This window comes from Candidozyma haemuli (assembly GCF_002926055.2).
Source record: "Candidozyma haemuli strain B11899 chromosome Unknown H_2014730914, whole genome shotgun sequence".
Taxonomy (NCBI): Eukaryota; Fungi; Ascomycota; class Pichiomycetes; order Serinales; family Metschnikowiaceae; genus Candidozyma; species Candidozyma haemuli.
Window position 1 is genome coordinate 190,296 of NW_020289907.1, and position 11,700 is coordinate 201,995.

At 44.3% G+C, this 11,700-nt stretch overlaps 2 protein-coding genes across 2 annotated transcripts; one reads left to right on the top strand and one right to left on the bottom strand. All coding sequences in view use genetic code 12, as the record gives it.

Moving 5' to 3' along the window:
* Positions 1-35: 35 nt before the first annotated feature.
* On the bottom strand, positions 36-7,910 carry IRA2 (Ras GTPase activating protein; the record flags this gene model as incomplete). The annotated part of the gene is made up of 2 exons (XM_025488245.1): positions 36-885; positions 919-7,910. The coding sequence occupies 2 exons, from the start codon at positions 7,908-7,910 to the stop codon at positions 36-38; spliced, it is 7,842 nt and encodes a 2,613-aa protein (XP_025342907.1).
* Positions 7,911-10,500: 2,590 nt separating this feature from the next.
* Positions 10,501-11,373, top strand: CSI2 (Csi2p; the record flags this gene model as incomplete). Its single annotated transcript, XM_025488246.1, has 1 exon — positions 10,501-11,373. One exon carries the CDS (start codon positions 10,501-10,503, stop codon positions 11,371-11,373), a length of 873 nt encoding a protein of 290 aa, XP_025342908.1.
* Between the last annotated feature and the right edge of the window lie 327 nt (positions 11,374-11,700).

Below are 11,700 nucleotides of genomic sequence, written 5' to 3' on the forward strand. Positions count from 1 at the left end.
TAAAAGTATTGGAAAAATTGGGGAATGTTCCCTTTTTATGACTTTTCAAGGCGTTCGCCTTCAACAACACTGCTGATGCTTCTATGCATAAGTTGTTGTACCATCTTCATGCTCTTCATGTCACAGACGTTATCGGATACTTGGTTCTTGAATTCCTTAACCTTTCTGACTCTCTGGAAGTCGTACTCCTCCAAGATGTTATTCAACTCTGCTTCAGACTTTGACTCGGCGTACTCCTTATCCTGAATGACATCCACCATGATGTTGGAGATGGACGTGATAAGGTCAATTGAAGTGCTGCTGACCATGTTGCTTTCGAGTCCTCGTTTCACAAGGTGGAAGATAACCAAAGCGAAATCACGCAGAGTAGCGAAAAGGTGATTGTACAAGCGAATAAACTTCAACTTGAAGTTCGAATCGCTGTCGCTGTCAAAGATATAAGCAGCCAAAATAAGTGCAATCTTGGTTTCTCCACTGATGTTCTCCATATGGTCAATAACCGCCTTGGGAAGTGAATGCTTGCTCACACACTGAAGCTCCTCTTCCTCTGCAAAATTCTCCTTCAAGAAATCGTTGTAGGCAGAGTCAGACATAGACAAAAAGGCAATCAAAAGATACTCGTTCTTGTAAGCCTTCTTGGCGAGTCCGTCTGTCAGCAGAAGCTTATGTATCAACAAATTCTTCAAGCAATGCACAGAAGTGTGTCTGAACTGGGAAGTAGTAAGTCCAAGACAAATGAATATCATAATGTGGAGCTGGAAGTTCTTCTCGTTGATTTTATGGTCCACTTCACCTTCGAACTCGGTAAGGAGTGGCTCAAGCAAGTACCTGGTATCCATGATAGGCGTCATGAAATCCTCTCTGTGCTCCATCTTGGTAAGCATGCTGGTGGTGCAGCAGATTGCTGTTTGGTATAACGGCGGGAAGCTCAGTAAACTGTGACAGACAATGGTCCAAATGAGAATCGGCAAGTATTTCGAGTCTGGCGCCAAACCTTCCTCCAATCTGGCGTAGCAAATACCTGAATGGACATAAGTGTTAGGTTCATGGTACTTGTTGTCAACGAGCATCTTCATCATACGGCCACCAGCAGAATCACTGATACCTGATCTGGCAAGAGTTCCCACCAACGTTATAGCACGACGTTGGAAAAGAGATCCTGCGCTGAACGCCATCTCCATCGCAAGCGAAGACCAACGAGCAGTCCATCTGATACGGTCATCTGAAGTACCAACCAGAAGCATGAAGCTCTTCAATTGGTCACACAAAAGATCAAAAGCAGTTGCTCTGTTAAACAAATGAGTAGCATCAGATCCTTTGCTTCTGTCACCAGAACTGAAACCAAAGAGCATTCTGGCTCGCTGACTGGTGAAGTATTCAATAGATCCTTCGATTAACTCCCTTTGCTTTTCTGAGAGATCCGGTTTGTGGACGAAAGACTGAACTGTATTGATTGTGAGCTTCTGCAAATCTGGACCAAACTCAAGCTTAGGACTGTCAATAAACAAGGAACAGAAGAAGAACACATGCAGCAAGTAAAGCGAGCCAAAAACGTAGGAATTGAAGAACATGGCTGCACATATCTTGATAAGAACGGTAATCTCAAGAAGCTTACTTTGGGAAGCGATATCAGAATCGTCACTCTTGGTCTTGTGAATGCATGAAACAAGCCTTGACATCAACTCACCACAAAGCTCGACACTTGGGCTCAAAACAGAGATAATCAGCTCCCATTCAGATTCATCAGACTTGTTGTCAATAGCAAAAGCAATGATTTCATCCAAAAGAACAGACGTCAAGCGAAGGTCAGCAAAGAGCTTCTTCCAGACATAGTTGTTGAGAAACGGAAGCATGTTCATTGTCTGTGAAGTGATACGGCAGAACTGTCTTGCAATCTCAGCAACTCTCTCTGCACCGTTCTCCAACTCCATGAAAATCTGGCTGCCCACATTATCTATCCAAGGAGAGATATACATTATAGCACTAACATGGTGTTCTTCTGGTAACCTTTCAAAGTTGTTGAAGAAAGCCTTGATGAAACGGTAAGTATTCTCAGGTCTGTGCTTCGCAAGGTAGGTAGAAACACTAACGACAAAGTCTGTAGTGTCAGTTGGGAAAGCGATGCTTGAAGCATGGGATGGAGAAACGCCAAAATCGACATCATAGTAGGCAGACATGGACGAGAAGAGATACGAAGCTGAAGATCTAACCTCGGTATCTCTTTCAAGCAAGGCATGGAAGACAATATTGTAAAGCTTACCAAACCAGTGCAGCTCTCTCAAATCATCCTCGTCCTTCTTTTGTCCAGATATCTCTCTTGAAGTTCTAAGCATGGCAAAGTAAAGGAAACGCAAAATTGCCAGTCGCTGGGTTGAAGATATGATTACTTCATAGTTATACCTGTTTAGCGACATTGTGAACTCATTAGGGCTGTCAAAGTTATTCGAGATCTCACAACGAGTAATGTCCGCAAGCTGATGAACCTCAACTGGCGTGATCGATTCTGTCTGGGCAAACAGCGGCTTGAATTCGGTTCTATCAAAACAAATCTGCATCCATTTACGTCCAAGCTTGAGTGTAGCAGGCACAAACTGTTGAGTTGCACTTTCATAAACCTTGCAGTCATTGAAGATAACACGAACATCCTTATCAATGGACGTTGTGGACTCGCTCAAGCATAGGCTATTCACAATGTCTGATTTATCTGTCTGTGAATAGAAGTATGCTTTAGCCAGCGGATTCACGTTAACTCTTAAGGCAACCATATCTTCAATGATGCTAACATGCTTGTAACGAGGCAAGTTGAAGTAGTAGATCTTTGCACAATTCTTAAAGAAAATAGAAGGTGCATAGTTTCTCATCAAACTAACGTAGTTCTTGCCAATAATACCCATATAGAAGAACTGGGTAAAGTCATTGACAATGTAGAACTTGTTCTCCCAGACTTGACTGGCGGCTTCCAATATGAGGTAAACGAACGTGCTCATATCGTATCCAATATCCTTAATGTGACGGAAGTTCACCACAACAACGGGTGTACCATCTGGGAAAACTGCACTATGGATAACTTGGCTGTCAATTGCAAGCTCCATGTTTCTCACTGACATTTTGGCCATGAACTCGGCATACTGGGAGTTACCAAGATTAGCCGACGGGTCAACCGCCTTGTAGGAAGTGGTGCCTTGAAGCGAGATTGATGGTCTGGGTCTTCCCAATTCTTTCATGATTTTATCTAATCTTCTCCACAAAAGCACTCTCTCATGAAGGTTGCCAGCATTAACAAGGGGATCGCCCAAAGTCAATTGATGCTTGATGTAGACGAAGTAGGTGTAGAAGAACTTATGGATGTAGCGCAATCCAGTGTATGGTTTGACGGTCAAACTGTGGAATGGGTAACCATGAATTGGCGTGGTCGACATATCCTCAAGGAACAGGAAAATCTTCTTGTTAAGTTCTCCTAATCTTTCTGACCTTTGAAGCAATCCCTCCCATTTAAGAGAAGAGAGGGTTCCGTTGGCCATGTACTGAATAACCTTAACCAACTGAATAAGGGAACGCTTCACTTTAACGTTCGTAGTTGACAAATCAAAGAAAGACTCTGGGCTCACAATGGCAGGGCAGAAGAACCTAAGGAAAACGAAAGAACCCACTGCAATAAGTGCAGCATCCTCAAACTTTGCACCAACAGCGTTGTAGATCTCTGAGCAAATAAATTGGAAAGAGTCAGGGAACCATTTCGATGAACTGACGATTCTGTCGACAATCTTGGCCAAGTATTGCACGAATAAGTCAACATCAGCAAGCTCGTGGCTTTTCTCGACTTCGAACACAACAGAGTTTTCCATAATCTCTTCTATAACAGGCTTTAAGACAACGGTCAAATATGGTAAACCATCCTCTTTAGCAAAGATAGACATTAATCTCGTGAGTGTACTGTTCCTTCTGAAAATGTCCGTCGATCTAGCGACACTGCTGATCTCATCAGTTAACAAGGTCACAAACAACTTATCAAGCTTCTTGGTGTATCCGAAAAGGCCATGAAGAGACGTTGCCAACAAATTATGCTCTGCGGGAGATGCAACCTCAGCAGCAGCTCCGTAGACTTCATAGATATCAGCCATCTCAAAGACAAGCTCATCTGGGAACTCTTCCTTTGCGCTCTTAAGCTTTTTGGTAGATAACATATCGCCAAAAATGTTAAGGAAAATGGATCTTATCTTCTTGTTCTGGTGATAACCTAAAGGAAGCACAAAATGCATGCCATGCTCTGTGTCAGACTGAAGAATATTCGAAATAGACTTAAGAACATTATCGGTGATTCCCTGGATCTTGTACTTCGATCTCATCATAGTAGGAGATGGGTTAGGAGAAGTGTACTTCTGCAAGATCTTAAAGAAAAGCGAAAAATGATTCGAAAACACTAAATCCTTGCTTTGCTTTAAATTCTTCTCGCTAACGCCCTCTGGAACCTCAAAGAGAGAGTCCTGCAACTGCATTTCAAGACACTTAGAGCATTCACTCGCGAGTTCGATGTATAAGAATTCCAACTCTGAACTCTTCGACTGATTATTATTAGTGCTGGGCGTGGTCAAAACAGAATCATCTGTGTCAGCCTCTTCAGTAGATCCATCGAAGAAAACTGCCTGTTCAAGCCACTCAAGAGAAATCTTAGCATATTGGCTTCTAAGCTTGTAAGCACCAGCGATACCGTTTCTTTCCCTGTCCATCTCGATTGCAGAACATACTTTGCAGAAACGCAACTTCAACTTCACAAGATCAATTGGATTGGTAACCATGCCAGTGAATTTATGCAAGAACTCACACACGCCAGGCAAAAGAGATACCAAGACGAAAGAACCATCATTCTTGATCGCCGTCATGGCAGTGATGATTGCCATCATTTGCTCCATAAACAAAACACCCTCGCTGGTAATCACTCCTTGGTCAACATAGTAGATAGCAGCGTTCATAAGTTTGGTACAGACCAAATGGAACACAGCAGGGTGAGATTCATTAGACAAGGCGTCCTTGATAACAACCCTAACGACCAACTCGTTCAGTTTGAGTAGGCTGATAGCTCTATCAAAGAATGCAGATATGAGGGCCAAAGCTTTCTCTTTTTCCTTAGGATCATTCTCCAGAAAATCTTTGTTCAAGAAACAACCTGAAGTTGAGACAAGGAAACCAGTGTAATGTCTGAAAACAAGACTAGCATCAGTGAGTGTCGATGAGCTATCCACGATATCTAGCCATCTCTGGTAAATCAATAGCCAGACATGATATAAAGAGCTTGTAGGTGGAGCTTCCATGAGAATGTTCCTAAACTTCTTGTGTAGCGAAACAAAACCTGTAAAGACGGAGTCATCATCAAGAATCCTTTTGAAAACATGAGCCAAGTGATTATCGAAACAATTATATGGATGACCACCGTTTTCAATCTCTAGAATATGCCATCTCATCGTGAGCTTTGCCATGCCGAAAAACTGAACGTCGTGAGTACACAATGCTAAAAGAAGAATGATCTCGACTGCTTCACAAACAGTGTGGCATGCTGAATGTGAGCACTCATGTTGTAGGAGTTTGTTATGCGTCACATTCTTGTATGATATGTCTCTTTCTTGTAAGAACTTGTTCAAGAAAATGAAGCAAAGCTTGAAATTGGGATCCGTTAACGAAAAGACCGTGCAAGCTTCTGCGATTGCTTTAATTACAAGATTGGAGAAAAGGAAACTCAGACATTCCTTCACTTCGGTATCTCTCAATGTATGGCTTTTGCTTCGAACCATGGTCATTGCAAGAGTACAGGCAGATTCGAACAAATCGGAATTCCCATTAACAGACTTGAAATGAATGGCCTGTTTAATTGGAAGTGCCATCTCGTGAGCAAAAGATATTAAGTCTTTAAGCAATGCTTTTTGGTCTCCTCCCTCAGGGCGGGTCACCTTCTCTGATAGATACCCAATGTAAGCCTCAGGAGAGGCAGCAAAGATCTCAAAAAGCTGAGACATAATACGCTCACACTGACCAATGCATTTTGAGTTGTATGCTGTCTCAAAGTTGGTCTGGGAAACGGACCTATTAGATCCCGAGTCAACTGCTGTTTCCGAGTAGGTGCTTGCACTCTTGTCTTGTACTGACCCAAGACCGTAGTCGAGGTTGCTCTTCTTGAGGGATGACAAGAGTGGGTTTGAGTTCACCATGCTCTTATCCGCTTCCGGTAACTTATCTGATGGCTGTGATAGTAGCGATGAAGATGAACTTGATTCTGGACGATTAGAGTCAAACAGACTGAGTTTGCGGTAAGTGGTGAACAAAAGACTTTTGAGCGGGTCTCGTAGCCTTTCCATGACAGTTTGAAGTGGTTCCCTATACGTTTCGACATGAGCAAGGCCTTTGATGACACACATGCAAATTTCGATCTCTGGACAGATACACAGATCCTTGCATCCATCCTCGGATTTTGGAAGCGCAGCAGTGAAGTAGTTGACGAGTATTGGAATATACTTGTCTGGGTTAATAGCGATGGCAGCCACGTATAGGTCTATGGAAAGTTGGCGGTATTGAGCTTTTGAAGATTCATGAAGGCAGTTGGGGCCCATCTTTTTCAAGTTTTCAAACGTTTCATCAATATACTTGACACTGAACTCACGAACATCGCCTTTTAGGCCGGGGATTCTGGCGCCAAGAGAGAAAATATTAATCAAACTCTCGAAGCATTCCAAATTAGCACCCGAACTTGCATCCTTAAGAATCGAAGTAAGGAATTTAAGTCTCTTGTTGAATGCTTGCTTCAACTTGTTGGGCTTTTGAAGGAGCTCGTCAAAATCCGAAGGACATAACATGACAAACCACGAATGCAAAGATGGGGCTATTCCGACCAACTCCTGGTCTTCAAATGCTGTGGAAACGTAGTCAAATAACGTTTTGAAATTCTGCTCACTAGGCTGGCCTGGGATCACCTGTTCCGCATAGAAGTTGGGCCGATGAAGACACTGATACTTGATGTTATGCGAGTCAAAGTAAAGACATACTTGTTTCCAGCTGTTGGAGCGAACGTATGGCATCATGCTGTAGACCTGTCTCGCATACTGATCAGCGACATCTTTGGTGTAGTAAAGGAACTTGAGCAGGCACGAGTATTTATGCAACGCAGCGTTAGGAATATACTCACCTCTTTCGGCCCATGCAAAGAGCTTTCTGTTGAGAAAAGAATAATAATCGTTAGGGTTTGCAGCCGCTAAGTATCGGAGCACTAACAGGATATTTTCATCGATTTCTCGCACGTAATTCCGGATCTCATCGTGAGTCAAAGAAGTATCGCTCGTAAGTGAATAGTCAATGGGCTTGAATTTATCTGGCCGTACTCGACGGATATTCCCAAGAGCTTCTCGGTTGACCTCGTCGGAAAGAAGACAAAAGAGCACTTCCAACGTATGGTGTATATCTGTGTTGAGGAGCTCAGTAGGCTGGAACGAGTATATCATATAGTTTTCGCTATGGTAACCAAGATCAAAGTTGAAATTAACACCCTCGTTGGCTGTAATATTGGAGTTCTTGCCGATAGAAGCGTTCTTATCCCAAGAAAAGCGGATGATGGTGGAAAACAACTTCATCACCACAACCGTCGAAGTCAAGGATTTCTCGTCTCGATCACGAACTTTACGAGTATTAGGATCAATGTTAAGCTTCTCTAAAATAGCAGTAAAGTGCTCGATGATATCAGGCATGAAATCCAGCTGCCCATTCTCAGCTGAAGGCTTGGAGTTGGCAAGGAACAAGTTCGTGGTCAAGATAAACTGGGCATTGAGCTCGACCTCGGCGATGTTATACCCGGAACGGTTGGGGAGAATGTTCTCCAACCGGGAGCTCAAAGAGCGGATTAAGTCGCTCTTGAGGTCGCTGGAGGCCATGGTCTGGGGGCCTGGAGAAGCTGGTGTTTTCTGAGAGCTGGAGGCACAATAGGGGATTCTGGTTTTCGTAGGACGGGTATGTGTCTCTCAAGGATGGCCTCGGCTCGGCAGTAAGGGGGATATGGCCCGTGGTAGTGTAGAAGTAGCTCCAGGTGGTGAAGTGTGGAGGCTCGAATATGGAGATTTGGACTTGACTATGGTATGTGGAGGGGCACGACTTTGGTCTGGGGTTTGGCTACGGGTCTGGCTGGGGTTGAGGACGAAGGTGAAGGTTTACTTAGAGTATCTAAAGATGAATTAGGCGCTTTTTGTTGTGTTTTGTACTGGTTGTTGGCGGTTGTTGTTGTTGGTGCTGATGAGCAAGGTTTACCAGGACTACGGAGTTTTGCCGAGGCCGGCCGGAAAAACGACCTGGCAGGTTTTGGAGAGAGAAGACAAAGCGAGACTATATTAATTGAAGAGGATATCTACAGATTTGGGTAGTAGTAGAGAGAAGAGTAGTAGTTGGTCTGTGCGAAGATAACCGCCGGCTGTAACAGTAGTAGGAGCGGAATCTGAAGATAAGCAGAAAAAGCCAGAATAAGGAAAACGGAAGGAAGTAGACGACAAAAACAAAGTCCAGAGTCGGTCAAAAGGGCAAAAGCGGATTTGGATAAGCCAGGTTGGCCCAGGAAAACAACCCTAGGGGTCCTCTTCGTGGCATTCCAACACCAGTGAGAGCTGAGAATGGGACGATCCGGGTACACTGCTCCAACTTTTGTCTTCGATTTGGCCGATTTTCCACTTTCCCTTCCTTCCCTTTCTTTCCTTCCTTCCCACCTCTTTCTTTAACCTGTCCGTGGAGCCGTGATCGGAACCCGCCAAAGCCTAATCTCTGCTTTGTGCTCCGAACCAGGCGAATCCAAAAAGAAAAGTGTATAATGGATGTGCCACCAAAGGCGTTGAATCTACAGCAAGTGCTGTCTTGTTCTTAACTTCTACTGAAAATAGACGTTTAAGCTTTCAGTGTCTCAGAATATGAATACTCGTCCTCTACTAATTCTAAAAGCAGCCTCGGCAGTAGCCGTTCCTCGGCCCATTTGATGCAAAATCAACACCTCCATCAGCTGATACTCAATTGTCTATGCGGGCCCAGATTGCTTAGATCCTGGTACAACGCACCATGACGTTTTACCGAAAACGGTGAACGGTTTTTGTAAGGTACAAAAGGGGGAAGGCATGGTGGAGATCGTCCAGGCGGCTTATATAGCAATTGAGGTCTGGGAGTGGAGAGAGGATTAAGGGTTGGGGTTGAGGGTTGGAGAGGTCGTTTTTCAGAGATTCTTTGTTATCTACAGAGGGTACATTGTGGAGAGCTGAAAGGAATGGAAATTGGGTAGTAGAAAGTGGAAAGTGGAAAGTGGAAAATGGAAAGTGGAAAGTTTCAATGGCTGCGAAATGAGCAGTTGGTGGTTTGGAGTGGACAATGCCGGAATGGGGAAGGTTCATATAAGAAAGGAAGGGGTTTTGGCTTCTCCTTCTTTGACTACTCCTTTTTTTTTAATACTATGGGTGCTTGAAGGAAGGGGCCGTTTGGTTGGTATTACCTGAATAGGCATCCAGTGTGGTACACACATGGTGAGTAAAAACCCGAAATTTCATGGCCATTCAACTATTTTTTCAACTCCTGGACCCTTCACTACGTTCAATGATATGCCTCTACTACTAATATTATCAAAGAATTGACATAAAGACTGTTGATGGAGGTTTCGTGGTGGGAAGACAGTGGGTGTGGCCTTGGGAGGTACGGGTGTGTTACCCAACCACCAACAAACCCCCAGCTATCTCCACGTCCAAGCCTCTAGACCCGGTAAAAACTTCAACCCTTCTACTTCACCTTCTCCTCTTCCATTCCCCTTAAATCAACCCCCAAATGGCTTCATTTATCGATGTTTTTCACCAAATCTTTAAATCCACCTGCATACAGTCCCTGGGCCAATGAAAAAGTGGCCGCGAGATAAACCTTCAACGAAACCTATCTGTCTATTTATCGATCTTCTCCACAATGGGTGCCGCTTACCAACTCTTCGGAAAATCTGTCCAGCCACATGTCTTGGCCCTTGCCACCTTGGGTGCCGTGGTCTTCGTCGCTGCTCCTAAGCCTTGGGGCCCACCAAAGCCAACCACCCCAGCCATCAACGCTTCTTCCAAGGAGGAGGAGAAGTTCGTCCAGGACTTCTTGGCCAAGCACCTTGAGAAGCCTGCTGAGAAGCACTAGATTGTAACATAATATACGTTTCTGAAGACATTGACGTCGGCTGAAGCCGGTGATTTGTAGAACGGCCGTTTTGGCGCCCTCGACGCGTCAATACCGGTCCAAACCGAGCCAGACTTGGCAAGCACCCTACTGGTGGCCTATCCAACCCATCTATACCTCTCTCTTTCTCCAATTCCATGGTTTAGTGGGTTTTGACGGAGGGTGTTACGACCTGAGGTAAGCTGGTGTACGGGTCTTCCTCTGCAACTTCACCACCCACTTAGTGAAAATCTACCCCATCGCATCTCATCGCTTAAACCTATAAACCAAGCATTTCTTGCCCCTCCATCCCCCATGTCGGCCATTTACAAAGCTCTTCAGCAGAAGCTGACTAAGGAAACGTCAGAACAGACAAAGCACATCAACCGCCAAAGAGTGCTTGTCATCTCGTCCAGAGGTGTCACTTACAGACATCGCCATTTGATCCAGGACTTGACCTACTTGATGCCACATGCCAGAAAAGAGCCAAAGTTCGATTCCAAGAAGAACTTGCACCAGCTTAATGAGGTTGCTGAGCTTTACAACTGTAACAATATCTTTTTCTTTGAAGCTAGAAAGCACCAGGACCTCTATCTCTGGATCCTGAAGCCTCCTAATGGACCTACGATGAAGTTTTTCATTCAGAACATGCACACTTTGGACGAGTTGAACTTTACAGGAAACTGTCTTAAAGGCTCGAGGCCGATTTTGAGTTTCGATAAGTCGTTCAACGCTCTGCCTCAGTATGCGTTGATCAAGGAGATGTTCATTCACACTTTTGGTGTTCCTCCTAAGGCTCGTAAGTCCAAGCCATTCGTGGACCATGTCATGACTTTCTCCATTGTGGATAACAAGATTTGGGTGAGAAACTACCAGATCAGTGAAACTGAGGAACTTAAGGATAGTGATGTTGCTAGAGGTGAGGTTGATGCTGACTCTCTTTCTCTTATTGAGATTGGCCCTCGTTTTGTCATGACCCTTATTACCATCTTGGAAGGTTCTTTTGGTGGTCCAAAGATCTTCGAGAACAAGCAGTACGTCTCGCCTAACGCTGTGAGAGCCCAGGTTAAGCAACAGGCCGCTGAGCAGGCTAGATCGAGAGCTGTGGCTGCATTGGACAGAAAGGTCAAGAGAAGAGATATGGCCTTGAAGGCTGATCCTTTGTCCAACGAAGCTTTGTTTAAGTAAACGGGTTTTGAGTATGAAGGACTGGTTGTTTGGCGGTTTGCAAGAGGTCTCGTTGAGTGGTCTCTTCGAGTGATTGGATATTGCACCGTCATAAAAGGTGCTTCGTGGCACTAGGAGATGTTTCGTGGCGCTGAAGCGATCAAGATGCATCCATATATAGCATTTACGAGGAAACAGATTGTTATATGTAACAGAATAATAGACATGGTACAGTGAAGACGTGATGTGTAGCTCAACATTCCTCGATCTTTAAGTATAGTGATTCAAATAGAGGTTGCTAAGGAAAGAAGGAATTTGAAGGACCATTTTGGCAGTATAATTAAGTAA